Here is a 27,151-nt window from a genome sequence, read left to right on the forward strand (position 1 = left end):
TGATACACTTAGACATATCACTAGTAACAAGTTAGAAATTCCTTTAAAATTAAATACTTCAGGTTAAATGATAAAAATGAAAGCAATGATTTCCGTCTCAAATAATAATCAACAGAGATATCACTATAGGCCACTCAGAAACCATTCATCCTGATGGTTTAAGTCTAAAAAAAGAACACACCCAAATGATTTCATTTTGAGCCTTGGGTATACCTGATATGAGGTAAGAAATATTTCACATTTGCATTAACAAGGTTTTTAATGTGTACAGAATCAGATTATAATTTAGGGATCAGTCAACAACTATGAAGTAATTAACCAGACTTGGTTGCAAAAGATATTGCAAGGTAAATTTCTAAGGAATAAAAACTTAACTTTTGTGATACATCTTTTAACTCCCGTAAATGTGAACTTCAAATAAGTTCTATGTCTACATTAACTTCCTTTTCCTTTTTCTTTTCTTTCTTCCTCCTCCTTCTTGAGTTGCTAATTGGATTGAGATTCTCATGCAAGCATTCTACCACTGAGCCATCAGACCTGACTTTTTTTTTTTTCCATGAATGATAAGGAGAGGGAGAGAGAAGGGAGTAGGTAGAACAACAACAGCAACAAGAAAAACCTGTTCCATTATTCATGAAGTTCTCTTTGTTGCCCTCATGTGGCTCCTGGGAGCAAACATAGGCTCTTCTGCATGCAGGTGGTCTACTGCTGGGCCACTTCCTTGGCTCCCACAAATTTTAGAAAGACAGGTGTACACAAATGACAGTTGTATGGGCTTATGGTGGGGGGGGGGGCGTTTGTTCAGTTTAGGAAAGTTTATGGAGTCCAAGAAGCTGTGTTTTGAATTCAATCCATGGGTAAGGGTAGGGGAAAAACACACCTGTTGAATTATTTGGCTTCCTTATTTGAAGTTTCCAGAAAAACTGTCAGACATAAAATATCTTATATTCAATGTTCAACTGTTCAGGCTGAAATTCCAGTAGCCAGAATTACTGTGACTAAAAGGAGGATAATTTTTAACTAACTCTCCTTGCTAATATGGAATTTAGTTCAGAGTTTGGAAAGATAATGATTTGCTTTGATTCTATCCAATGACATGCTTAAGATCTTAAGTAAGTTACCTCCTGCCTAATTAAGGAGAAAAAGACCAAATAATTCTTGACTGTTTTCAGAAGAAAATTGATAATGATTAAAAATGCTGTAATGACAGAACTCATACTCATGTTTAATTTTCTTTCCTTTTCAGCAATTACAACTCTTTGGAAATTACCAATATCTCATGCAAGATGTAGCCATCACCTTGATGGTTTGTTTAACAAGTAAGCTTCTCTGCTGGCTAAACCAACATTATTTTTATTTATTTTTAAAATTAAAGAACTTCTGAGGAACTGCATATTAGCTGTTCACATCTCATTTTTTTGTGCATTTATAAGTGATGGTGGGAACAAACTGAAGCTTAAGGCCCTCAGATTTCATAAAAAATCATGTTAGAAGATAAGCTTTGGCCTCAAAAGTTATGAATGCATTCTAAATTGTTTTCTAAGTTTATGTCCTATATAAAGGAAAATGTACTAGAAAGGGGAAAAATTAAACTCAATGCTCACCTTACACTATTCAGCCATGCTTCATATTGTTGAGAAACCAATTTTTTTTGAAACTTTATTTTTAGTACATTGATGTGAGAGGGGAAAAAATGCTAACATTTTTTTCTTGTGAAATTCTTTCAAAAGAAAAGTATAATTCACAGTAATAACTATTTCTCATTTGCTTCCTTTGACATGATACTAACTCTTAATAAGTGGGAAAGGTGACTGTCTCAACTGAAAGCAAAGAAAAAGAATGGTGCAGTTGCCTTTTTCAACTTGTTTCAACAATGGAAGCGTTGTGAAAAATCACATATAAGACACCAGGCAATGCAAGCTATCAATAAACTTGAGAATTTCAGGTGCCATCTTAAAATATGAAGCTGACTTTGAAGTCATTGCTTATATCAAACTTGTGACAAAATCTTACAGAGTTGTAAGTAATGTCAGTTTTTTTTTTTTTTTTTTGAGTTTTAGGGTTAAAATGTCCACATGTAGCCCAGTAATTTCTTTTACATTATTACTATTCACATATGGATAATTTTGAATCAATGACATTGATTTTTGAGAGCTTGTTTGGAGGTTCTAGCTGGGGAGCACTAGTCTTGACCCAAGACCAGTCTGTCTCTATTCGGGGAAGGCCGTCTTCTTCAACCAAGCAAGCAGCTTTGGGAGGGACGCACATGGAGCAGTGAGGGAGGAAGGGGACACCCGCCTAGCCAGCCAGATCAGCTGAATCAACCCTGGCGATCAATGGGGTGACAAATGTCACAGCCAGATTGCCCTCACATCCGATATTGATTCTTTAATTGTGCCTTTTAAAAGTAATTTCATGTTTTTATTGTGAAAATGGCCAATGATGCTAGAAAAAACAAAGCTACTTAAAGATATTCCAAGAGTTAGTTAACAAAGATCATGGTAAAGGTCATAGTCAATTTCCATGATTCTCTCTCTCTGCAATCTAAGAAAGTAATTTATGATATAATTCTCATATGAAATATCCTCATAGGATTGTATAAAATGAAGCATGTAAATGTTTATATAAAACGAAGCATGTATAGTGTACAGCACAGTTAAATGTACATTGTATGCACACATTACAAGATAAATTACATTATTCTAAACCTATTTTGGTTTTCCTCTTTTACGTTAATTCCTAATTTGATGATCCCCTGGAGAGAGTTAGATTATGTACAGTGAATTTGTTTGATGAGAAATCTGAAAATAATGGGTAGCAGTCCTAGACTCATCTCAGATGAACTTGAACAATTTATTTTGAGAGTTTACATTAGTCCATTGTATTAGTAATACAATTTGACTTCTATCCTGGTGGGCTTACTTCACTCTTTCCCATGACAATAGTCTACTCGCTCATGTGCCTGTTGATCACCCTGTGTTAAGTAAGCTCAGAGATAAAGTTGGGTTAACTCAAGGCAGGACCATTACTCCAGTTGGGAGAAATGTCTCAGAAGTGTGATAGATTAGAATATAATATTCTATCAGAATAATATCACAGCGCTTTATCCAGTTATCATTTCACAAGTAAACATATAGTGATTTAGTAAATTCTCTGGACTCAAGTTATATAATTAACAAAGGTGAGAGCACCAGAAATTTGTCTGTTTCCTTTTTTTTTGACGCTGTACCAGAGATTGAACCAGGTCTTATATTCTACTACAGTCACCTCACTAGCCTAATATTTAATTTTATTTGGGGGGGGGGTGCAGGGGGTTGCTTTGTTACTTTGTTATTTATGGATTTCTACTCATTTTGTTATTTCATATCATACCAGGGAGCAACCCAGGGCCTCAGGCACACAAGGAACACATTCTACTCCCAAATCAACTCCCCATCCCTGTTTGTTTGCCTTTTACCCTCTGCCTTTAATCACTACTGTTTTCCCATTCCTGTAAATTAAGTTATCCCACAAGACCATTTCCTGTGATCATTCAATTATAGGTATTAAAATGATCTCATTTTTAGATATAAAAAAGTCAAGCAAGTACCATAAACTAATCTTTCTTGTTTTCATCCAATACAAAACCTTTCTCTCCATAGACAAAGTCTGACCTATGACACGGAACAAGCAGGAGGAGAGAAGACATGGTGTCTACTTCCCTTGTGCTACATGCTTTCTAATCCTGTTCTCTGCAATGAAAGCAACAAGCAGAGAGGATTTGTTACTTAAGTGGGTTTATTGTAATTCTCTCCTGCTACGTGGCCTTTAATAGGTCCATCATTTAAATTTAAGCAATTTGCATGAGGTTCACTGGTGAGGTTTTGAGTTCCTCAGAGATTATCTGAATTGGTGGAAGCTAGACCACTGTCTAACCTGGACAGCATTCCCTTCTGGTCCCTTGGGGTTTTTAACTAGTGACATTTGCCATTAAACCACTTTCTATGTCTAGGTCCTCTAGACTCAGCATACCTCCCATAGGAAAAATTCCGTCAGTTAGAGTCGGGCTAATTTCCATAACTTCTTGTTGATTTACTAGACAGTAGTAAATTTTGCTATGTTTGTTGCTACCTCTCTCTTTAGATTCTGCTATTACAGCAAGGAAATGAATGAAGTCAATCCCCCCTCCTTAAGCCACTTCATCTGTCTCTTACAGTCAGTTTTATGACCTCTTTTCATTTGGGTTGTGGTGATTGTGAAAAGAAAAACCACAGTTTGGAGACAGATAGACATGCTAGAGCACAGTATTTATATGTCTGATACCATACAGGTCCCGGGTTCAATCACCAGCATCACCATAAGTAGAGCTGAACTGTACTCCGGTCTCTCTCATAAAAATTTTTTTTCAAATAAAAAGAACTCTTGATAATCTCTATAGTATTCTCTTACATAGTCTGAGCATAGATAGGGGTGAATGCTTATTGAAGGAACAGTAAGGATTCTTTTTAGCAGATACTGTGGAAATATGGCAATCATCTCTCCTTGCATTAAATCATAATTTACCATTACCAGCACACAGCTATATAACTTAGAAAAATCCCCCAGATGAAAGGATACATCCTATCAAATACTGTTTTAGGTATTTACCTCTTACTATGTTAGACATATAAGTACTGTCTCAATAAAAAGGCCAATCACTGATATACAGAGCTTAGTGGGAGCTTTATATACATAAATGAATGAAAAACAAGTCTAAAATAATGACTACTAATAGAAGATATTTCCTTTATTAAAAATAATTTTTATTTTTTTAATTTAAGTTTTATTGTTTTTTTACTTATTGGATAGAGACAGATAGAAATCAAGAGGGTGGGGGGAGAGGGAGAGAGAGAGAAAGAAAGGGAGACACCTGCAGCACTGCTTCACCACTCACAAAGCTTCCCCCTGCTGCTGGGGACTCAGGTCCTTGCACATTATAGCATGTGTGCTCAGCCAGGTGTGCTACCACCTGATGCCTACAATTTTTTTATAAGTTTATTTTATTTCCTTAATTTGACAAAGAGACAAAGAGAGACAAAGGACAAAGAGAGAGAGAGAGAGGGAGAGAGGGAGAGAGGGAGAGAGAGAGAGAGAGAGAGGGAGGCACCTGCAGCACTGCTTCATCACTCATGAGATTTCTCCCCACAGGTGGGGGCAAGGGGCTTGAACGGGGGTCCTTGCATATGGTAGCATATGGGTTCAACTAAGAGCACCACCACTCAGCCTCAAAAGATGCTTTCAGAGCTCAGAAGAAAAATTATCTCTTACAATCTAGAACTGAAGAGGAGATAAAATGAAGTCATGAAAGATACTAAAGATGGCTTTACGGAAAAAGTAATATTTGCAATAAAATAGGAAGGGTGGATAGATGTCAGATTTCAAGTAAGCAGCATGAGCAAGACAGAGTTAGTTAATTCAGGACATGAGTTTGTTTGTTTTTTCAATTTGACCACACTGTATTTGTGAATATTTGTGAAGAAATGGCAAGAGCTAAAATTTCAGAAGATCTGTGGGTCAGATCATAAAATCCTGACTACCCAACTGAACACTGTGGACGTTCATCTGTAGACATTAGGTAGTACTGACAATGAAATGATCTTTGTAAAACCACTCATACCAAGGTGCTTACCATTTCAGCTTCTCAGGCTAAGCTTCACAGTCTTAAGACCGAATTACTATAAGAAAAAGTTACTTCTGTCATGTACTAAATTAATTTATTTACTTGCTTATCTATTTAAAATTTTATTATCTTTATTTGAGTATAGATAGAGCCAGCCAGAAACTGAGAGGGAAGGGGGAGAGGGAGAGAGACAGAGAGACACCTACAGTACTGCTTTACTACTCACAAAACTTTCCCTCTGCATGTAGGGACCAGGGGCTAGAACCTGAGTCTTTGCACCTTGTAACATGTGTGCTTAACTAGGTGCGCTACCACCTGGCCCCTTACTTGATTATCTATACCTCCACCTGAATATAGATATAGTTCCCACAATTTTTTTCAGCAGCATACTAAGGTAGCTAATAAAACAAGAAATAACAAATTAAAGGAAAAATTGAGAAGAAAAGCAGAATGAAATCATGGAAGACAAGTAAGATGATGCATGTCTTAGAGTCCAATTTATTTTTTGTATAGAAGCCATCTTGAAAGAAATATATCCTAGTAACAATTGATATTCTCTTCAATAAGACACTCTCAAAGTAAATCAGAAAATAGAGAAAGGAGAGGATTAAGAATATAATTCTAAAAAAAAAAATTGAGAAAGGAATTCCGAAGCTTCTAGCCTTGAGAATTGTTGTGTCTCTTCTGTCTGTTCTCAGTTTTCATTTGAATTCCACTCACTCACGTTGAAAATGACCCCAACTGGTGACTCCACTACTAAGTCTTCATAATCTTCCTGCTTGTCTTCTTATAGCTAATTAGTTCAAACTCTCAGCATCTCATTTGCAAATCTTTTGGTGAGAAAATTTATTGACCTAACGGATATGATGGTGTCCCTAGGCCAATCTTTTCTATGAAGCAAAGCAGAGTGATATAATTCAGATGCACTGAGGTCAACCCCTCTTGTACATGGGAGGAGGCAGTGTCCAGAGAAAGTGGTTGAAGGAGGTAATTCATTCATTACACGAATACATCTCTTAGCTAAATTCTATTATTATTTCAATGATTCTTAACCCTTAATGGGTCTTTTTCTCCTTGGAGAGTGTGGTAGAAGAGTTAGCTGTTTTTCATCTTAAACACACACACACACACACACACACACACACACACACACACACACACACACACAATTTTGCATGTAGCTTAGGTAGGTTCATGAGTCTCCTGAAATTTGACTTACACAACTCAAAAAGTTCATAATACAAAGTAAACCAGCTATTTAGGAGAAACAAAATGCATTCTATGCTAAATGGTGCTTAACAATTGAAAACTAGACTTTGAGAACAGAATTTGAATCTGCTAAGTCCTCTGTAACAGATCTGTACTATATTCAGTAAAGAACAAGATGTGGGTAAGACAGGCTTACTGCCCTCAGGGAGCTCACAGTCTGCTGCATGCACATGTAAATAACCAGATTCAACCCAAGATGCCTCACACTCTAGCAGGGATATGAGTAATGTGTTGTGGGAGCTCAGTGGAAGGTATGATTAATTCTGGATAAAGTGGAATACTTCATATGCTTTTCATCCCTCTGCATGCATTCTGACAGCATATCTCCTCAATATTTTTTTAAGGAAACCTGAAAGATTCAAAAAATTATTCTGGCTACTGATCAACATTATTCTCCAAGCTGGCATCCCAAGAACCCTCATATTATTCTTTTTAATTTATGCAATGAGCATGAGACTTTACAGTCGGACAGCATTGAATTTATGTCACCATTCTTTTGCCCATTAAGTAAGGGACTCTACTTTTTCTGAATGAGAGATAACAAGAGATACCTATTTTACATTTTTTTTTTTTAAAGAAATGAAGACACTTTTTAATAGATGACTTTGTTACAGGGGATGTAGATTTACAAGGCTGTTGTTACAGGGACACAGTTTGATGTCTCCCTAGGTCAGGCTTCAGCACACCACACCATCCCCCAACTTGCTATCTTCTTCACCACAGGACACCATCAACACCTTCTTGCCTCTCACCATTAGAGTCACTGTTATATTAGAGCATATCTAATTTTTCCCACCTTAGCATATCACTTGAAACTTATTAGGCTTGCTCCACTTTTTTTATTCTGGGTTCTGGTGCCAGGCTGAATGGACAGTCCTGTGTATAGTTGTATTGTAGATCTCAGGAGCTAAACCAGAAAGCAAATCCAACAGCAGGCCTGAAACCTCTGGCAGCTAACATCTCTCTGGTCAGAGAAAGTCACACAGTAGAAACAATAATTAAAGGGTCTGCCACAATGTGATCAGTAAGTCAACCTACCACAGTCCCAGTATAAAAAAGAAGCCAGGAAATGCAACAAGCGTGTGAGAAAGGGACAATCAGAGAGGGGAAAGCTATCTACACAGACATCATTATCTTTCTCTCTACTGCCTCATGCCCTTTGTGATCTTTGTGGCTGCTTTAGACCTCGATTGGAGGCAGAGTGCTCCAAACACTATAGCTATTGTCACTTGTGACTCAGAGACAAGACCTTGTTGTGCCTGTCATCAGAACTGATCACACTCCACATTATGTGTCCTTTCTCTGTATGCCCTTGCAATGACTTCTGACAGCAACTACCAAGTTCAGCCAAATTCTAACACTAAGGGCACAACTGCCATAAGCCTGCCCTTATTTCGGATATCAGATTTATGGTTGAGAGTCCTCATCCAGCCTGCACTTCTGACTAGCAGGCTGTAAGTGTGAGGGTTACAGCAACAGCTCATGTATCAACAACAACAACAACAACAAAGCACTATACAATTTTACTGTAGCAAATGGAGTGAATCGAAGCCATTCAAAAAGATAGAGACACATAGCTCAAGGTCTGGGAGAGTTTTAAATATTATAGCATTTCCATTTTTTTTTTCCCCTGGGAGTAAGTTTGCCTCACACTCTTGGTACGACAATGTACATCACGTTCAGTGGTTCATAACATGCAGAATATTGTCAAATGAGGAAACTCACCAAGCACTTCTTACATAAAAACTTATTACACAGGAATTACAGACTAACTCATTGAACACATTATTAAACTCAGTCTCTAGCTATCCCCTTTTCCCTGCAGATTGGGTTAATGTCCTATGATCCAGCATCTCCGCCCCACGCTGAGTTAATGCATTAGCACAAAATGCTATTTTTTTTTTAGGCCCCCTACCAGTCATTTTGCTAGCCTTAATTATCAGAAATCATTACAGATAACAAAATCACTCCTATCAGTTCAGGAAAGCTCATGGATTTAGATGATGCACCCCTGGAACTGAGAGCAAAGGTAACAGAATTCGTTATCCACAGAGTTTAGAGATAGTCTGCTGGAAGCCTAGGACAAGATCAAATTATTATATAGTCCATCTGTGTCTTCCATTCAGCTTCAAGTCCTGGAAAGCAGATGAGATATATTTCTTCCCTCTGTATGTCTCACAGCCTCTAGCCCAATACCCTCCTGAGATTTTGATTAAGCTAGTAAAGATTATTATTCCAAAACCACAGGGGTAACTGCATACAGAGATATTTGAAGGGCTCCATCTTGGTCCAATCATTTTTTTTTTTTTTTGCCTCCAAGGTTGTAGCTGGGGCGCAGTGCTAGCACTATGAATCCACTGCTCCTGGAGGCCATTTCTTTCTTTCTTTCTTCCTTCCTTTGTTGTATGCTTTACATTGGGTTCTAGTTCTCCCCCGCCAAGAGAATTAGATCAGTCCAGTTAATTTCGCAGCTGCTTGGCCCCGCCCCTGGAAACCCGCCAGAGTTCCAGAGTGACAGAGTTCCTGGGTTCCTGAGTTCGAGAGTGCCAGAGTTGGAGGGTTCCAGAGTTCCAGAGAAAGGGAGAGTGTTTGCGCCGCAAAGAGACAGCAGAGTTCTGTTTGGTGATTAGTTTGTCTTAGTTTATGAATCGTTGTTCCTGAATAAAGAAATACAGCTTCCCTGCCCAGCCGTTGTTACCCGCCATGAAGCTAGCCCGGCCAGCTAGAGCCGTCCCGAATTTTAACAACATTCCTTCCTTTCTTTCTTTCTTTCTTCCTTCCTTTCTTTTTTTTTTTTTTTAAAGGATGGGATAAAGAGGAATTGAGAGAGAATGGGAAGATGGAGAGAAAGATATATACCTGCAGACCTGCTTCACCACTTGTGAAGTGATTCCCCTGCAGGTTGGAGCCAGGGCTTGAACCAGGATTCTTACGTGGTTCCTTGAGCCTCCTACTATGTGTGCTTAACCCAGTGCACTACTGCCTGGTGCCCTCAGTTTTTTTTCTTTTTCTTTCTTTCTTTATTTTTGGAATGTAACCATATAGTTACTCTTAGGGACAGGTTATCACATTGTATAAGCCATATGTCTCTATTAGTGTGATTTTGTTTACTTGTCTCTTTCCTCTTTCTTCTCCTTTTCCTCTTTCTCTTCCTCATCTTTCTCCTCCTCCTTCTCTTCTTCCACCTCTAATGCTTGCTTGTTTTGTTTTTTGTCGTATGCTTTACATTGGCTTGTTCTAGCCCTCCCCCTCCAAGAGAATTGGATGAGTCTTGTTAATTTCGCGGGCCTGCTTGGCCCCGCCCCAAGGGACCCTGGGAGAGGGTTTCGGAGTCCGAGAGTTCCTGAGTTCCCCAGTGACAGAGTTCCTGAGTTCTGGAGTTCGAGAGTGCGAGGGTGCGAGAGTTTTTGAGTTCGAGAGTAAGGGAGAGGGTTCCTGAGTTCCAGAGTAAAAGAGAGAGTGCTTGCGCCGCCGCAAAGAGACAGCAGAGTTTTGTTTGGTGATTAGTTTGTCTTAGTTTGTGAATCGTTGTTCCTGAATAAAGAAATACAGCTGCCCTGCCCAGCCGTTGTCTCCGCGTCTCTGTTACCCGCCGTGAAGCAAGCCCGGCCAGAGCCTCTGGAAATTTTAACAACAAATGGCGCCCACGTGGACCTGACCTGCGCATCTCTCAGATAAGTAAAGACAATTTGGCTACCTATGCACTATGGCCTTCTCTTCTGCTTGTAAAGAGATCTCCAAAGGCCTCTGCTCTTTCTTCACAAGACTGTTTTGCTGTTTCTGGAACATTTATCTCTGGACCACTCTGTGGTTTCCACTCGCTCGGGCAAACTTAGAACAGCCAGCGGGAAGAGCCAGCGGGTGGGAGGCGAGGCACGGAGCTGCCGTTTCCACCTGGTTAAACAGCCAGCCAGCCGGCTGTGCCCAGACAACCCCTCGCACTGCGTCTGCAGCCCCGCAGCCCCGCAGCCCGCAGGAGGCTGTCGCCAACACACAAGAGCCCCTGGAGCCCAATGCCAACATGCTGGAGCCCTATGCCAACACACAAGAGCCCGAGGCCAGCCCACAGGAGCCAGCTCTCCACCGCGTGGCGCAGGGCACTGGACGCGTGATCCCTCCACACTGCTCGGCCACTGCGAACAGGGCAGCAGACATGGCAGGGCCATGTGGCAGGGCCGCAGCGGCCCATCATGGCTGCCACCCCTGGGCACCTAGGCCCACGCCTTCTACAAAGATGGCCTGCCTGCCCTCTTTCTATGAATTCTGGAACCATCCCGGGCCTCCCGGACCCCCGGGCTCCCTGCCGAAACTGGGCACACGAGATCTCCAGCCGCCGGTCCGGTCTGAAGGCAGACAAGCTGGAGTACGCAGAGATTCGTACAGAGATCGCAACCTGCAATTCCTAGAAGTGGAGCTACACGGGAAGCCACCTCCGGATGGTGAAACCCCCCCCCCCAACAACTAAGACAGTACAGATTTAAATTCGTGTTTAAAATGACATGTCTTCGTAACAAAGGTTTCTCTCCTTGTGTATTAATGACCATGTTTATGTGTATGTTTAAAGTTTGATAAACAGTAGCTTTAAGGCTAAATTCTTACTAGTCAAAGTTAAATGAAAAAGGTTTTCAATATAATTCTCATAAAGATAAAATTAACTTACATTTAAAGTCTAAGATAAAAATTAGTTAACAATCAATATATTTTAACTAAGTTGGTCTAAACAAAAGGTTAAATAGACTTGTTGATATGTAAAACACTACCTTCTCTATTAGAAATGGTAGATCGCACAATGGCTATGCTAATTATTCTCATGCCTGAGGTTTCCTCTCCGGCCCACACCTAGGGTGTGTCTCCATCTTAAATGGGTATAACAAAAGGTTAAAAGACATTGTTGATATGTAAAAGTCTCAAATTCCTTCTCTATTAGAAACGTTGGATCCTGCAGTAGATATGCTAATAACAAGTTTTGTTTCATAGTAAGTAAGTTGCAGCCAGCTGCCTGTGGGACCCTAGGCCGTTCCCCGCCCCCATGCAATTGCCCGGTCGAGGCAAGTAGCCCCCCAGAGGCAAGAAATGTTTTTTTTTCAGATATGGCCCCCTCAGGCCTTCCCTTGGCAACATGCTGGTTTTGGTTATATATGTTTCTGTTCACCCCACACCCTTGATACTATAGTCATTTAGTTAAAAAGAAAAGGGGGAATTGTCGTATGCGTTACATTGGTTTGTTCTAGCCCTCCCCAAACCAAGAGAATTGGATCAGTCCAATTAATTTCGCGGGCCTGCTTGGCCCCGCCCCAAGGAACCCTGAGGGAGGGTTCCTGAGTTCATGAGTTAGAGAGTGTCTGAGTTCGAGAGTAAGGGAGAGGGTTCCTGAGTTCGAGAGTGCCAGAGTTAGCCAGAGTTCGAGAGTGACAGAGTTCCTGAGTTCGAGAGTTTCAGGGTTACAGAGTAAGAGAGAGTTCCACAGTGGAAGAGTTTCAGAGGGTTCCCCAGTACGAGAGTTCCAGAGTTCCAGAGTTGGAGAGTTCCTGAGTTCGAGAGTAAGAGGGAGTGCTTGTGCTGCCGCAAAGAGACAGCCGAGTTCTGTTTGGTGATTAGTTTGTCTTAGTTTATGAATCGTTGTTCCTGAATAAAGAAATACAGCTTCCCTGCCCAGCCGTTGTCTCCGCGTCTCTGTTACCCGCCGTGAAGCTAGCTGGAGCCATCCAGAATTTTAACAACAGTTTTTGACTAGAGCACTATTCTGTTCTGGCTTATGGTAGTGAAAACTGAATGTAAGGCTTCAGAGCTCCAGGCATGAAAGTCTTTTGTATAATAACCACTATACTATCTACCTATCTACCTGATCACAAAACAAAACCTTAGAGAGCTTTAAAATAAATGAGTTAAAAGACCCATGAGAGACTATGTAGTTATTTCAATTACTTAATTTTGCACATGAGAAAATGAAAAACCAAGAGTTCATGAGATTATCTCTTACTGGAACACAAATTGAGCAAAATGAAGATCTATTTTAGAGTTTAACCCTAACCTGGACACCAATTCTCCACTACCCTGCCCTAAGCAGTGTGAACTGAATTCTAAGCATAACAACCGGACTATCATGTCAATATTCAAACTGGTGCTTCTAGTTGCTAACCTCCTTATGCTTCTCTGCTCTGCTCTGAGGAATAGTCCGCTTATTTGCTTATTCAAATATATGATTTCTATGAAGTATGTAATCACTGTGTGATATGTTCATAGGGTCCTAATTTTTGCCTTTTCCCACTCCATTTGCATTTTGAGAAATAATTCCTAGGATCAAAAATATAATTTAATGCTTTAATCTGTCAGCAAAATGTATCTATGAGTTTCTTTCCTGAAGGGAGTCAACTGTGCACCCACCATCCTCCATTTACATTGTAACCAGCAGAGGACAGAGCCTGCCTCTAGAATCTCTCTGGCATGCACAATACAAGACATTAAACAATATGCACTTCAATCTTTTACTCTAAATGAAATCATAACAAGAAAATATCTGTCTTCCAGTGAGTTCTACGCATGCCCACTCAAAGCTGGCGCCATACCGACCTGCAGGACAGCTTCTCTCCCCACCTCTGCTGCTCTCTATCTTCCTGAATATCTGTTTCACATGCATTGTGCAGATCTCTGCATTTCTCTTCGTAAAGCAGCAGCCCTGGTATTGTGAGGTCTACAAATACAGGTAAAGTCCAGTCTCTTCATTTTCCTTTCAAGAGCATTTACCCCTAAATTAGAGGGTATGTAATCTGGGGAAATCAAGTTCTAATTGACTCTTGGAGTCAATACAGAATTGCAAAAAGAATAGTGGATAGGGGATCCTGGTACTCTGACTCTTATCATTGACTCACTCTGCAGTATTTATTCTAAACTTAAACATTTGTAATGTATGTATGTATATATATATATAAACCCATATATGCATATGTATGTTGTTATATAATAGATAACTTTTTCATTTTTAAATATAATGCCTACCCTCTAGTCCTATTTTGTGTAAGTCTACTTGGTTACTACAAATTGGTTGCTTCATAAATTTATTCTGCAAACATTAGTTATGGTATTTGAATATATTCTGAACCCTAGAGAGCTTATTTGCTTGACTTAAGACTAATAAGACTGAAGCACTGAAGTATATGAGTTTACAGTTGATAGATGAACTGTAAACTCTTATAACCATTTGTAGTAAGAGTAGTGAAATGTCCAAGTTGAGCAACAAAGCTGATAGACACTAACTTGTACATCTGATCCTTGCAAGAGTGATTACCATGAATGCTTCAAGACTGGGAAAACCCACATCTTTAGCAGGTTTTTCTCTGAGCTAATATCACATAATTCCACTATGCTAGGTGTTAAGTGCTTATAGTCAGTTTGGATAAAGCTAAAGCAAAACAAATACAAAAGACAGACAGACAGACAGACAGACAGAAAGAAAGAAAGAAAGAAAGGGAAAAGAGAAAACCAAAAGACAATTTACCTTGTAGAAATTCTCTCCCAAGGTTAAGAAATAAAAATATGTAAATGAACAGTTGCACAAAAATAAATGAAGTGTAATAATGGGGTGGGTGGGTAGTGGGGAAGTACTCATTTGTTTAAAAGTGCAAGCAGGGGACCAGGCGGTAGTACAGTGGGTTAAGCACACATGGCACAAGTGCAAAGACCAGCTCAAGGATCCTGGTTTGAGCCCTGGCTCTCCACCTGCAGGGGGAGTTACTTCACAGGCAGTGAAGCAGGTGTGCAGGTATCTATCTTCTCCCCTCTTTCCTACTGGTTGCTTTTGTTCTTCTTCTAGGTCTTTAAGGTGTACAATCAGGTTGTTTATTTGTGCTTTTTCTTGTTTCCTAATGTGTTCTTGTATGGCTATAAACTTCCCTCTCAGGACTGCCTTAGCTGTGTTACAAATATTTTGATAGCTTGTGTCTACATTTTCAATGAACTCTTGAAACATTTTGATTTCTTCCTTTATTTCCTCTTTGACCCAGTAGTTGTTAAGTAGTGGACTGTTGACCTTCCACATTCTGGGACTATTACTAATCTTTTGTTGATTGCTAAGTGTTAGTTTAATTCCACTGTGGTCTGAGAAGATGCTTGGGATGATTTCAATGCTCTTGAATTTGCTGATGCTGTCTTTGTGGCCTAACATATGGTCTATCCTTGAGAATGACCCATGTGCACTTGAGTAGAATGTGTATTCCAGTTACTTGGGGTAAATAACTCTGAAAATGCCCCATAGTTCTAATTTATCTATCTCCTCATTTAACTCCCTCATTTCTTTATTGATTTTCTGGCTGAATGATCTGTCAAGTTGAGAGAGTGGGGTGTTAAAGTCCCCTACTATGACTGTGTTGCTGTTAATATATTGCTGTAGCTCTTTCAGTAGATGTTTGATGTATTTAGATGGCTTCTCATTGGGTGCATAGATGTTAATAATTGTTAAGTCCTCTTGGTTGACTGATCCTCTGAGCATTAAATAATGTCCATCCCTATCTTTTTTAAATTTTATTTACTTTAAAGTCTATCGTGTCAGATATGAGACTAGCTGTTCCTGCCCTTTTTTGTGGGCCATTGGCTTCTATGGTAGTTTTCCATCCTTTCACTTTGAGTCTGTGTTTGTCTTGTTGAGTTAGGTAGGTTTCCTGTAGACAGCATATTATTAGTTTGTGTTTTCTAATCCATCTTCCTACTCTGTGCCTTTTAATAGGTGAATTCAGGCCATTGACATTTATTGATATTATAATTGAAGCTATGCTAATGCATTTATTGTAGATTTTTAGAGTGTTCTGATATATGGCATATTTATGGTGGTCTGACTGTTTATAGGAGACCTTTCAAAACTTCTTTATGGTGATAGTTGATTCTTTCAACTGTTGCTTCTCTGAGGAGGTTTTTATGCTTCCATCTAGTCTGAATGACAGTCTAACAAGATACAGTAGACTTGGTTGAAAGCCTTTCTCATTGAGCACTCAATAGATATCTTGCCATTCTCTTCTGGCCTGTAGTGTTTGTGTTTAGAAGTCTGCTGCTAATCTTATGGGTTTTCCTCCATAGATGACTCCTTGCTTTTCTCTTGCAGCCTTCAGGATGCTTTCTTTATCTTTATTCCTTTCCATTCTAAACATAATGTGTCTTGGTGTCTCTATGTCTGGGTTAATTCTGTTTGGGACTCTCTGGGATTCTTGAACCTTTATGTCTTTGATGCTGTCTAGACTAGAGAAGTTCTTAGCTATTATGTCCGGAAGAATGCTTTCTTCCCCTCCCTCTCTTTCTTCCTTTGGTAAGCCAATAATGCATATATTATTTCTTTTGAAGTCATCCATAGGTCTCCATTGTTGTTTTCATTATCTCTTAATCTTTTTTTGAGATCTCTTACCTGTTTTTCAGTTGTTTCTAATTTGTCCTCGATCTTGCTAATTCTTTCAGTCTCATTTATTCTATTTTCTCTCCCCTCTACTGTGTTCTGTCATTCATCTATTTTCTTACCCTGTTCTGATACTGCTTTAGCTTGTTCAGCTAGTTGTGTTCTTAGCTCAGCTATTTCAGCTTTCAGCATGCTAATAGCCTTGAGATAATTAGTGTTTTCTTCCAAAGTCTCATTTGTTATTTCTGCATTTATGATGACAATTCTTTCAAACTCTTTTCTCACTCCTGTGACTATTTCCTTAAATAGCATTGACCTCACTATTCTGTGGTTCAACCTTTGGTGGGTTTTTAGCAGTACTCTTGTCCTGGTTCATTCCTCCAATATTTCTTCTTGTTGGTTTAACCATTGTATATAGTATGTTACGAGGTCCCTCTCTCAGTACTTTTCAAATTATTGATCACTCTTGCCTGGATTGACCTGTGTCTAAGTAAGGCACTTAAAGAGTTCACAGTTGTGGAAATTAACAGTTGTTTCAATATTATTTCAATCCCTGAGTTGGAGCACAGTGGCTTTTAAAGCCTGGTTAGTTCTTTTTCTTCCCTGTATGCTATGGGAGCCTCAGGGTTTTTAAACTATAATTAGGTTTCTTAGCTTAATCACTCACTCCTGACCAAGAGATACATCAGGGTGGGGAGAGATAGCATAGTGGTTATGCAAAAAAATTCTTACACCCCAAGGATCCAAAGCTCAAGGCTCAATTCAAAGCTGGGCAGCACTGCTAGGCCCTGTGAGTTTCTAAACAAGTCTCATTTATAGTCTATAGTTTCTCAGGCAATTATTCACCATGTTCTCATCAGGAGAACAGTGTAGAAAGGCTCTCACTATACAGCCCAACTGGTAGGCCATTGAGGTGTAGCTCTTCTCCTGAGTTTTCTTGTCAGTTCTCTCTTCCCAGTTGTTATCACAGGGCCTCCACTCTAGTGTTCCAGCCACTGAGGGCAGTAGCAATGGAGACTCACAGTCGCATTTGGTGAGTCTGAGGGGAGTCCTCTCCTCCCTTCAGCAGTCTTTTTGTTGGTAAAACAGACTGAAGGTGGTGCCTCAACTGATAAACTGCCAGACTGTTACCAGCTGCTCAATCTCTCCTTAGGCTCCTCCCTGTCCATGAGCCACATGTGTTTGCACTCACCCGTGGTTTGGTGGTTTTCTGAAGTCATTCTAGTCCTGCCTTGCTGCAGTTCCAGGTGGTCTCCTTTGGTATTCTTAGTTGACGGAGGAGAGGAGAGGAGAGAAACAGAGCTGCTGCTTCTCTGCAACCCCCGCATACATCTATTCTCCTTTCTACACTCCCATCTTACCATCCTCTCTCAATTTCTCTCTGTCCTATCCAACAACAATGAGAATAATAATAATAACAACAACAACTATGTAGAACAAGGGCAACAAAAGGAAAAAATAGCCTCCAGGAGCAGTGGATTTGTGGTGCAGGCACCAAGCCCTAGCAATAACCCTGGAGGCTAAATAAATAAATAAATAAATAAGTGCAAGAAAAGATATTTTAGATAGATGTGTGAAATTTGTGTATTTTCTCCGTTAGTGGGGGGGTTGCAAATTGTGATATCTCAGGAACAGGGTCTCTTCATAACCATTTGATGTGCAAAGAGCATTTGGGGACTGGTAAAAGAGAAGGCCACAAAGGTGTCCTGAAAACAGAGTGAAAAGATTCTGGGTCTGTCTGAGAAGTTTAAGCTTAACTTACTAGCAAAATAGAGTCAGACACACATAGGCCATAAGTAAGAGGATGTCTGGTTTACATCCTCAGGAAGAGCATTGGTGGTGTGAGGACAATGAATTAGAATGGGGTGATTCAAACTTAGAATCCAAATTGGAAAGTTTATTACATCACCACTCAGAGAAAATCACACACACACACACACACACACACACACACACACACACACTCACTCACTGACTTTGTTAGTTCATTTATAAAAATTGTCATCCACTTTAGAAATTCCAAGGCATTGGGACATGTGAGGCAGGAACTGTGAATGAAGACCAAATATATAGGAGATGAGTCACATTATCATAGCATGGTAGTGATTAACTATTTTCTTCTACCAGCTGGATAGAATTCAGAGTCCCATAAATGTTGATGATTCTTTTGCAGTGAGTGCTTTCTGACCAACCAAAGTAATTTCTCAACAAATGTGAGTCTGGAAAGAAACTGGACTGGAAATGCCACTCTGAATCCTGCTTCAGTTTTAAGTTTTGAAAGTACCACTCTGTGGCCTATCACCACCATCAACTGTATCACAGTAGCATTTATATTTTCTAAGGGAAGGCCATTTAGGAAGCCCATCTACACAAATTGTAAGTATATGACATTTAATTCATCTTTTTTTTTAAAATAAGTTTTCCTTCCCCCATACTCTTCAGAGTTGCAACTCTTTGATGAAATGAACATTCTAGGCAAAAGAATTGCATTAATCTGAAGTTCAGTATTGAGTGCTAACTTCAAATGCAGTAGAATTCAGGGGCAGAACCTTGCTCATTTGTAGATAATATATTACTGAAATTCCTGATGTGAATCATCAAGAATTATTTTAAACACGTATTTACATGTCACATTATATAAAATGTCTCTTTAGCCAATTTAAACACAAGTTGGGTATCCTATAGCTTTATAATGTTTGGCAAATTAATCACTCTTTGCATGTCTTTGTTTGAGCACTAGTAAAGGTGAATATATTTGTTTTTCATCACTCCTTGACTCTAAATTTCCAATTTAGAGTTTTATGAATTATTTTACTACTGGATTACTATAAATTCTTTCTATTTTTAAATTTATTTGAATTATTTATTCCCTTGTGATTATTTTGTCATTGCTTTTGTTGGGACATGAAGGAAATAATACTCTATCCTCCTGGGTTCTTCAAAGATTGAACAAATAAACAAGCATGAGGTAAATTGATTTAAAAAAATGTAAAGAGGGACTTACTGATAATATATATGTCACCTTGATATAGGGGGAAAGACCCTGAAATTGTCATTTAAAATGTGGTTTTAGACACCAATACTAAATGACTTTGTTGGTCAGAAAATAACTCGGCTAGTAGAGTAGACAAGCCTTCTATTCATGAGGCCCAGGGCTTTAGCCCCAGCACCACATGAAAGCAGAATGAACAGCACCACGGAAATTCCATGGATTGTGGAGTGGTGGTGAGATACCTCTCTAAATAAATAAATAAATAAATAAGGGCCAAGTGATGGCATTCTTGGGAGAGTGAACACTTTCCCATGTGCAAAGACGCAGGTTTAAGTCTCCAGTCAGTACCCACCGTAGGGGTGGTAAAGTAGTGCTGAAGGTGTCTCTTTCTTTCTTCCTCTCTACTTTCCCTTTCTCTGAATTTTTCTTTTTCTCAGCCTCTATACACAAAAAGAAAAAATAAGCTGTCTAAAGTGATGGATTTATTGCACAAGGACAAAGCCTCAGCAATAACCCTGGAGGCAATGAAAATAAAAATAAAACAAAATAGAACAAAACAGTAAGGACAGAAAGAAAAGAAAATGGCAAAAAAAGCCTTCTCAGTCATATGGTGCATACTTGAATCACTGTGTTAGTTTTCCCTCACTGACTCCCAGGATCAAATAAATCAATAGCTTAGCTAGAGGACTTTGAGAGAAAGAAAGGAAGATTCAGAAATAAAGTATATCAATAAAGGATACAGTAAAACCAAAGTATGTGGACTTAAGTTCAGCCTTTTCCAAATCCATTAGATTTTCCCCAGATGGCCTTTTCTCAGAAGTAATCTCCATTCTCCCCAGATAGCATATAATTTTTTCTGCCTCTAAGAGCATTTAATGTTTTCCTGTTTACCTATGTTTTCTTTAGTTCCTTCAGTAAATATTATAGTTTTGCAGGGGTCTGGTGATGGCACACCATGTTAAGCACATAGTGTATAATTTAAGGACCCCTGCAAGCATCCTGGTTCGAGCCCCTAGCTTCCCATGTGCAGGGGTACCACCTCACAAACAGTGTAGCAAGTCTGCAGGTGTCTATCCTTCTCTCCCCCTCCCTCTTTATCTTCCCCTTTTCTCTCAATTTCTATCTGTCCTATTCCCCCCCCCCCCCAATAATAAAATGGCCACAGTAACAGTGGATTTGTAGTGCAAGCACCAAGCCCCTGCAATAACCTTGGAGGAAAATATACAAGAGTCCACCAGGAAAGATGGTGAAGTCACACAGGTGCCAAAAAAAACAGCACTATCCCTGATGGCAAAAAAAGAAAAAAAAAAAGAAATATAGTAGAACAAAGTAAATCACAATATAAATGTATTTTTAAATGGTATTAAATTCTTTGATGTGTAGCAAAACTGTAATATATATATTTGCTTATCCATGCACGTATGACTGACTGAAGGCATAGTGATTAAAGTCAAGGCTCCTCTGGTTACAATGCACTGCAGTGTGTCTGGGCCCCACAGAGCTGCTCAGTGAAGATGCCTCCTTTATGGAAGTGACTATAATACATTTGACTAGTAGCTTTCTACATCCTGTCTTTCAAGGAAAGATTTCAACGCATCACCTTTGTGTTATAAGCATTAGAACATATTTTAAAACATATGCTTGTGTATCAAAACATCTGAAGAAGTATTCAGTATTTGCCCAACAGATAGAACTGATTCTGCAATGTGTGCCCAAATATTTGAAACATTCTTTTCAGTACCTAAAAATAATCTTTGGTGTTTCTTCAGATCTATTCTCATTTCTGCTGATATCTGCCTTGGGTCTCACAATTTTCATTCTATTTTCTGATTTTCAAGTTATATACCAAGGAATGGAGGTAAGTGATATTCATTTGCACCTCTGGGATGGCTCACCTGTCCATGGGATCATATTTGCATATCAGTTATTAAGATATTTTCTCTGACCATTGAATATTCTGAGAGTTTTCCTGTTAAGAGAGTAAATAAGAGGGTCAGGTGATAGCGTAGCAGGTTAATCGCACATGGCGCAAAGCACAAGGACCCGAGTAAGGATCCTGGTTCGAGTACCTGGCTCCCACCTGTAGGGGGGGGTTGCTTCGCAGGCAGTGAAGCAGGCCTGCAGGTGTCTATATTTCCCTCTCTCTCTCTGTCTTCCCCTCCTGTGTCAGTTACTCCCTGTCTTATCCAACAACAATAATGACAATAAGAAGGGCAACAAAATGGGGGGAAAAATGGCCTCCAGGAGCAGTGGATTCATAGTACAGGCACCGAGCCCAGCAATAGCCCTGGAGGCAAAAAAAAAAAAAAAGAGAGTAAGTAACTTAGCTGTAGCTCATAGCTCATAGATCTTAGACTGTGATTTTTTTCATACTATTATTGATAGTATTGTCAACTGAGTATTCTTATTTAACTTACACCTAATGTTTGCCATTTTATTCTTTCATGGTATATAAAGTAATATATTACATATGTTAATGCCACACTTAGTTCTTCCAGTTTAATGATCTAAACACGTAGTAGAAATTCTTTGTAATAGGGTTTTGAAGAGAAAGAAAAGATAGTTTTCTGAGCCCATTATCTTCTGTCCCTCAGACATTGTCTATGGGAAGTTTTATTTCAGTAGACATCATTCCATCCAGGGTGAAATGGGTTAAAATTAAATTTACTAAGAGGTTATTGATACCATTCTTGGTTCCAGCATTGTGGGAGAATTAAATAAAGATAACAATTGATTCCTGTCTTCCAAGTTATATGTAATGAAGATGTATAAAATAATGTAATAAATATTGACATGGCCACTTTAACTCTAGATAGTTATAGATATAAAGTCAACCCATATCTGTGGCCATAGGAGAACTACTGCAGTTTTCAGTGGAAGGGACGAGGACACAGAACTCTGGTGGTAGAAGCATTATGGAATTATACCCCTGTTGTCTTATAATTCAGTAAATCAATATTAAATCACTAAAAAAAAATCAAAGTTTGCTCCACAGAATATGTGGAATATGATGAAGACTGAGGAAGTTGCTGAAAAAAAAGTGTGGATATTGATAGCAGAATCCTGAGAGCAGCAGGACTCGCTGAACATCTGTCTGAGCATGTTCTTTACCACGGCATTTTCATAAATCACTTAGGTGACTGTAGGAAGGCTATATGTGATAGCAGACAGACTGCATAGAAAGATACAATTAGGAAATGAAATCCAGACCTTTTAGTCTTCTATAAACCAGGGTGAAGCTGTAGAGTATGCTTGGCATTGGGGGTCACACAGTTAAAGGTAGACTGGTAGCACAGTGTAGTGGGGCGGTGGCGCACCTTGTTAAGCATACATAGTACTACCTTCAAGGACCCAGGTTCGAGCACCTGCCCTCTCCACCTGCAAGGGGGAGCACTTCACGAGCAGTAAAGCAGGTCTGCAGGTATCTATCTATCTATCTATCTATCTATCTATCTATCTATCTATCTATCTATCCTTCTCTCTATCTCCCCCACACCTCTCAATTTCTCTCTGTCCTATCAAATAAAAATAATTATTTTTTTAAAAAAAGGCTGCCAGAAGCAGTGGATACATAGTGCCAGCACTGAGCACCAGCAATTGGAGGCAGACAGAGAGAGAGAGAATTAAATGTCATCTTTCACACAATATTTCAGAAGCTACAGATCAAAGATCTTTTCACAGGCAAGTAACTGCAAATCAGGGTGACAAGGGCTCTCTAAGCCAAGAGATGAAGATGAAGCCTCCCAGATCCAGGAGGTGGCAGCAGCTGGAAATGGCCAGGTTCACCAGGCCACTGCCATATTTGATAGCCCTTCCCAGAGAACACTTGCACCCAGAGTACTATACTTCACAACCCTGAAAAGGTTGTCTCCCCCTGCGGCAGATGACATAGTGTCACTTTGAAATAATCCACATAAGAACAGTGATGAGAATTAAAAGTGAGAGGGTGGATACTCTGTAGGGTCTTGGGTTTTGACTAAGCCAGTTCAGTCCCTGTTAGAGTCACCCCCATTCAACCCTTTAGGGTTAGAAAAGAAACTACTTTTACTTCTATAGATGCAGCCCTTGGAACCTAAGTCTCTCAGACCTACTACATAAATATATTTGGTGGTTATAATATACTGTTGAATCACTAAAATGAAGTTTAGTGGTTTTAACTTTCATCAGGTTATTAAGTTCAGGGCTGTAGACGTCTTGTTCAAAAACAAACAAAAAATACTTATTTTCAATCAAAATAAATGTAAAACCCTGTCCTCTTATGTTTTACTTTTATGTCATGCTACTAAAAGGATGCATTCCAAGTATATTTGCCTTGGGAGAATTAGAAGCAACAGTATTAGTAGATGAATGATTTGATTTGATATCTTTTCCCACTATTTGAAAAGACAAAAAGAGCCACATAGGCTCCAGAGTAACTTGTCTCACATTTGTGACCTAGGGCACATTCACTCATCACCTGTTATCAGGCAGCAGAGGGAGAACAAACCGATAACCTAATAGATCTTGTTTGAACTATCATTCCTTTAACTGCTGTTAAGACTTAGAGCAAGGAGATACTGACCACCTGCTCATCTGTAAAGTGGGAAAAAGTAGTTCCTATTCTTTAAGCTTAAAAAGTTGGTACAAATACGTAAATTAAATCATATAATCAACATGTGTCTTTTCAAACCGGAGGCTATGCAAAGAAAAATAATACTGTTTCTATTTAACAGTTCATCCCAACCATAACATCATGGCGGGTTTCCATTTTGGTGGCAGCCCTCATCCAGTTCTGTGTGGCCTTTTTTGTTGAGGTAAAGGGATTTCTGTATGGCTCTCAGTGTTTTTCCAAGGAGATAAACAAAGCAATCTCATTCTCACTAGATATTCATTTATCTGAAAAGCCACTTTTATCTCTCCTCCTCCCCATGACTATTACTAAGGGGTTTTTGTTTGCTTGCTTGCTTATTTGTGTTTTAAACTATGAATATTCACTTTGAAAAAAATGTCTTGGAGAATAATGCAAAATTCTTTGAAGGCTGCACAGAAATGATTCCAGTATCTGTAGCATAGAAAGTAAAACATAAAGTTGACTCTATTTTATTTCATATAAAGGTATTAGATTGTACTTTCTAATAGTCTCAGTAATCTAACGGAAAATAGACCAGACGACCTTTCAACTCTAAAATTCAATGAAACCTTTTAGAGTGAAGAACTATGTTCAGGAGAGGTTCCTTAAGTAAAAAAGAAGGGAAGCCATAGCTAATTAAAGTCAATTCTGATCCTTGAAGTTCTCCACTATATTTTGCTTTCATTCAGTGGCACTAAATAACTTTACCTACTCAGTAAAAAAGAAAAAAAAATTCAGCAATATTTTTAAGGGACAATGAAAAAAACAAGTAATGCCCTATAAGCTCTCTGGGAAAGAAGATTAAATTAATAGAACATGTATAAATATTCTGTACTTGTAAACATATTTATACCTATCATATGCAATGAATGTAAAATTTCTTATATTCTCTCTCTTTTTAAAGATTTGTTTCTTTATTAACACAAGATAGAAGGTGAGAGAGTGAGAGAAAGAGAACCAAAGGACCACTCTGGCACATGAAATGCTGGGGACTGAGCTTCACACCTTAGACTTTTAAATCCAAAATTATAGTCACTATGCTATCTCTTGGATCATTTCTTACACCTTTTGACTAAGAAGTTCCACTTCTGAGATTATGGTTTTTAAAAAATAGCCCTAAAGGAGAGGGAAAAAATTATATGTATGAAGATATCAATCATCCACCTATTGTAAAAATTATTTTCGTCACTCATGTGTTCAAAAACTGAGTTGTTTATTTAAATAAATATGGCAATTTGAATAAATGTTATACAATAATTAAAACAATTATTAAGGGGACTGAAGCTATAAATTTTAAACATTAGAAAATCTAACACAGACAAATGTAGAATGCAAATTTGATCAATTCTATTACTACTGTGTAAACATGGTATGTGCATGAGAACATAGAAGGAGGAAAAGAAAAATATAACCCATTTAATTCATAGATTCATTCGCTGATTCAATACATCTCTATTTGGCCCCTGCTATGTGGCATGTGATAGGTGGCAATGATTTTTTTTTTCTTTTTTGGATTTGGAGTACATTATTTTCTTATCATTTCAGCCTGGCAGTAAAATAATTCCAAGTGAAATCACAGCCAAGACTTAACTAAGAAATCTGTGAAAATGAAAGGCTGTAAGCTTAAAGCAGATTGCTGTGAACACTACAAGCATGCTCTCATTTCTCAAGGGAGGGATCCTGGGGAGCTGCTAGACTTCCTGAGGACTGTTGGGTGAAGTTATCACAGAAGCAATAAGCATATCTCAGAGGGAGGCCTGGGGTGGGGAGATGTGGGGGAGGGAGCAAACTATTGCAGAGAAGTAGAGGATGCTTAGATTGTTTTTATTTTTTCCCACCTGACTTTCTAGGATGGCATTCTTCAAAACAGAGAACTCTGGCTAATGATCAAGAAAGAATTTGGATTCTATTCTAAAAGTCAATACAGGACCTGGCAAAAGAAGTTGGCAGAAGACCCAACCTGGCCTCCTACAAACAGGACAGATTATTTAGGCAATGGCAAAAATGAAGTCTACATCAACTTAGGCTATGAAAGCTCTGAACATATTCCAAAAGAAAAACAGGAATATGGAGGCCAAACCATAGAACAACATTTTTGGACCAGACTATAACCCGAAATGTTGAGTACATTTAAAAAACATTCACTACTTCTTTACAGAAACTAAAATACTGCAGGGCATGGTTACAGTCTATCTAGCCTCCTTTTTTCTTTCTCCATCTTAAGATTCAAATCTTTCTCCTTTATCAATGAATTGAGATTGGTAACAAACAACTTAAAAATATGCTTATTCTGACTAAATCCTTTACTAGTGAAGAAAAAATACACATCCTGGATTATCATTTTTTTTTCTAACAAATTCTATCAACATCACATAGCATTATCTTGGTTCATATGCACAAATCATAACAATAGAATAGCTTAAACATCAAATAGAAGAAAAAATAGAAAATTTTAATCTTTGAAAGTTTCACTGATATATTTTTATTTTCATCTATAGATAATTGAACAAAAACTCTCAGTAAATTATCAGAAGTTTACTTATACTATGATCATTGTGAAAAACACTTATAAATGTATCTTTATCCAGTCATAAAATCCCTCTATTTTTAAAAATTTTATTATTTGTTTAAGAAAGTTCAATTCTAATAAAGGTATTAAAATAAATTATGAAAGTATACTTTTTAGTTTAAAATAGTGCTTTTATTTACATTTTATTACTGACAGATGAAATGGTAAAAGTTGGCCCAGACTCAGAACTACTTAAGTTGAGAATCCATCAGCTATTGCCTATCCTAAGAAAGGGGTCTTCAGTATTTGTACTTAAGTATGACAGTTATCTGAGTACTAAACACCTATATCTATTAGTATGCATTAATGACCACAAGATATGATACAAACATATTCTGTGTGTTATTGCCTTAACAGAATAAGTCTGACTGTAAACTTCAAGAGGATGATGTTTTAACTACTAGACTTCTCTTGTAATTAAAAATATATATAGATTCCTGGAAGCTGGTTGGCAGCACAGCAGGTTAAGTGCACATGGTGCAAAGCCAAGAACCAGCATAATCATCCCGGTTCCAGCCCCCAGGTCCCCACCTGCAGGGGTTCCCCTCCTCTCTCCATTTCTCTCTGTCCTATACAACAACAACGACAGCAATAACAACAACAACAATAATAACAATGATAAACAACAAGGGCAACAAAAGGGGAAAAATAGCCTCCAGGAGCAGTGGATTCATAGTGCAGGCACCAAGCCCCAGGGA

At 38.7% G+C, this 27,151-nt stretch overlaps 1 protein-coding gene across 3 annotated transcripts in view; it reads left to right on the forward strand.

The window, feature by feature from the left end:
• The window catches only part of ATP13A5 (ATPase 13A5), a 102,085-nt gene extending 75,523 nt beyond the window's left edge, over positions 1 to 26,562 (forward strand). For 2 of the 3 annotated variants that reach the window (XM_007517407.3, XM_060198497.1), the window contains 6 exons: positions 1,247 to 1,319; positions 13,436 to 13,610; positions 18,457 to 18,659; positions 21,045 to 21,133; positions 23,988 to 24,068; positions 25,735 to 26,562. In XM_007517407.3, the coding sequence (XP_007517469.1) occupies positions 1,247 to 1,319; positions 13,436 to 13,610; positions 18,457 to 18,659; positions 21,045 to 21,133; positions 23,988 to 24,068; positions 25,735 to 25,995 (882 nt within the window). In that variant the 3' untranslated portion in view covers positions 25,996 to 26,562. The remainder of the gene's footprint in view (positions 1 to 1,246; positions 1,320 to 13,435; positions 13,611 to 18,456; positions 18,660 to 21,044; positions 21,134 to 23,987; positions 24,069 to 25,734) is intronic. The other variant, XM_060198498.1, reaches the window with a different exon arrangement.
• The last annotated feature ends 589 nt before the right edge of the window (positions 26,563 to 27,151 follow it).

This window comes from Erinaceus europaeus, chromosome 9 (genome assembly GCF_950295315.1).
Source record: "Erinaceus europaeus chromosome 9, mEriEur2.1, whole genome shotgun sequence".
NCBI classification, from domain to species: Eukaryota; Metazoa; Chordata; class Mammalia; order Eulipotyphla; family Erinaceidae; genus Erinaceus; species Erinaceus europaeus.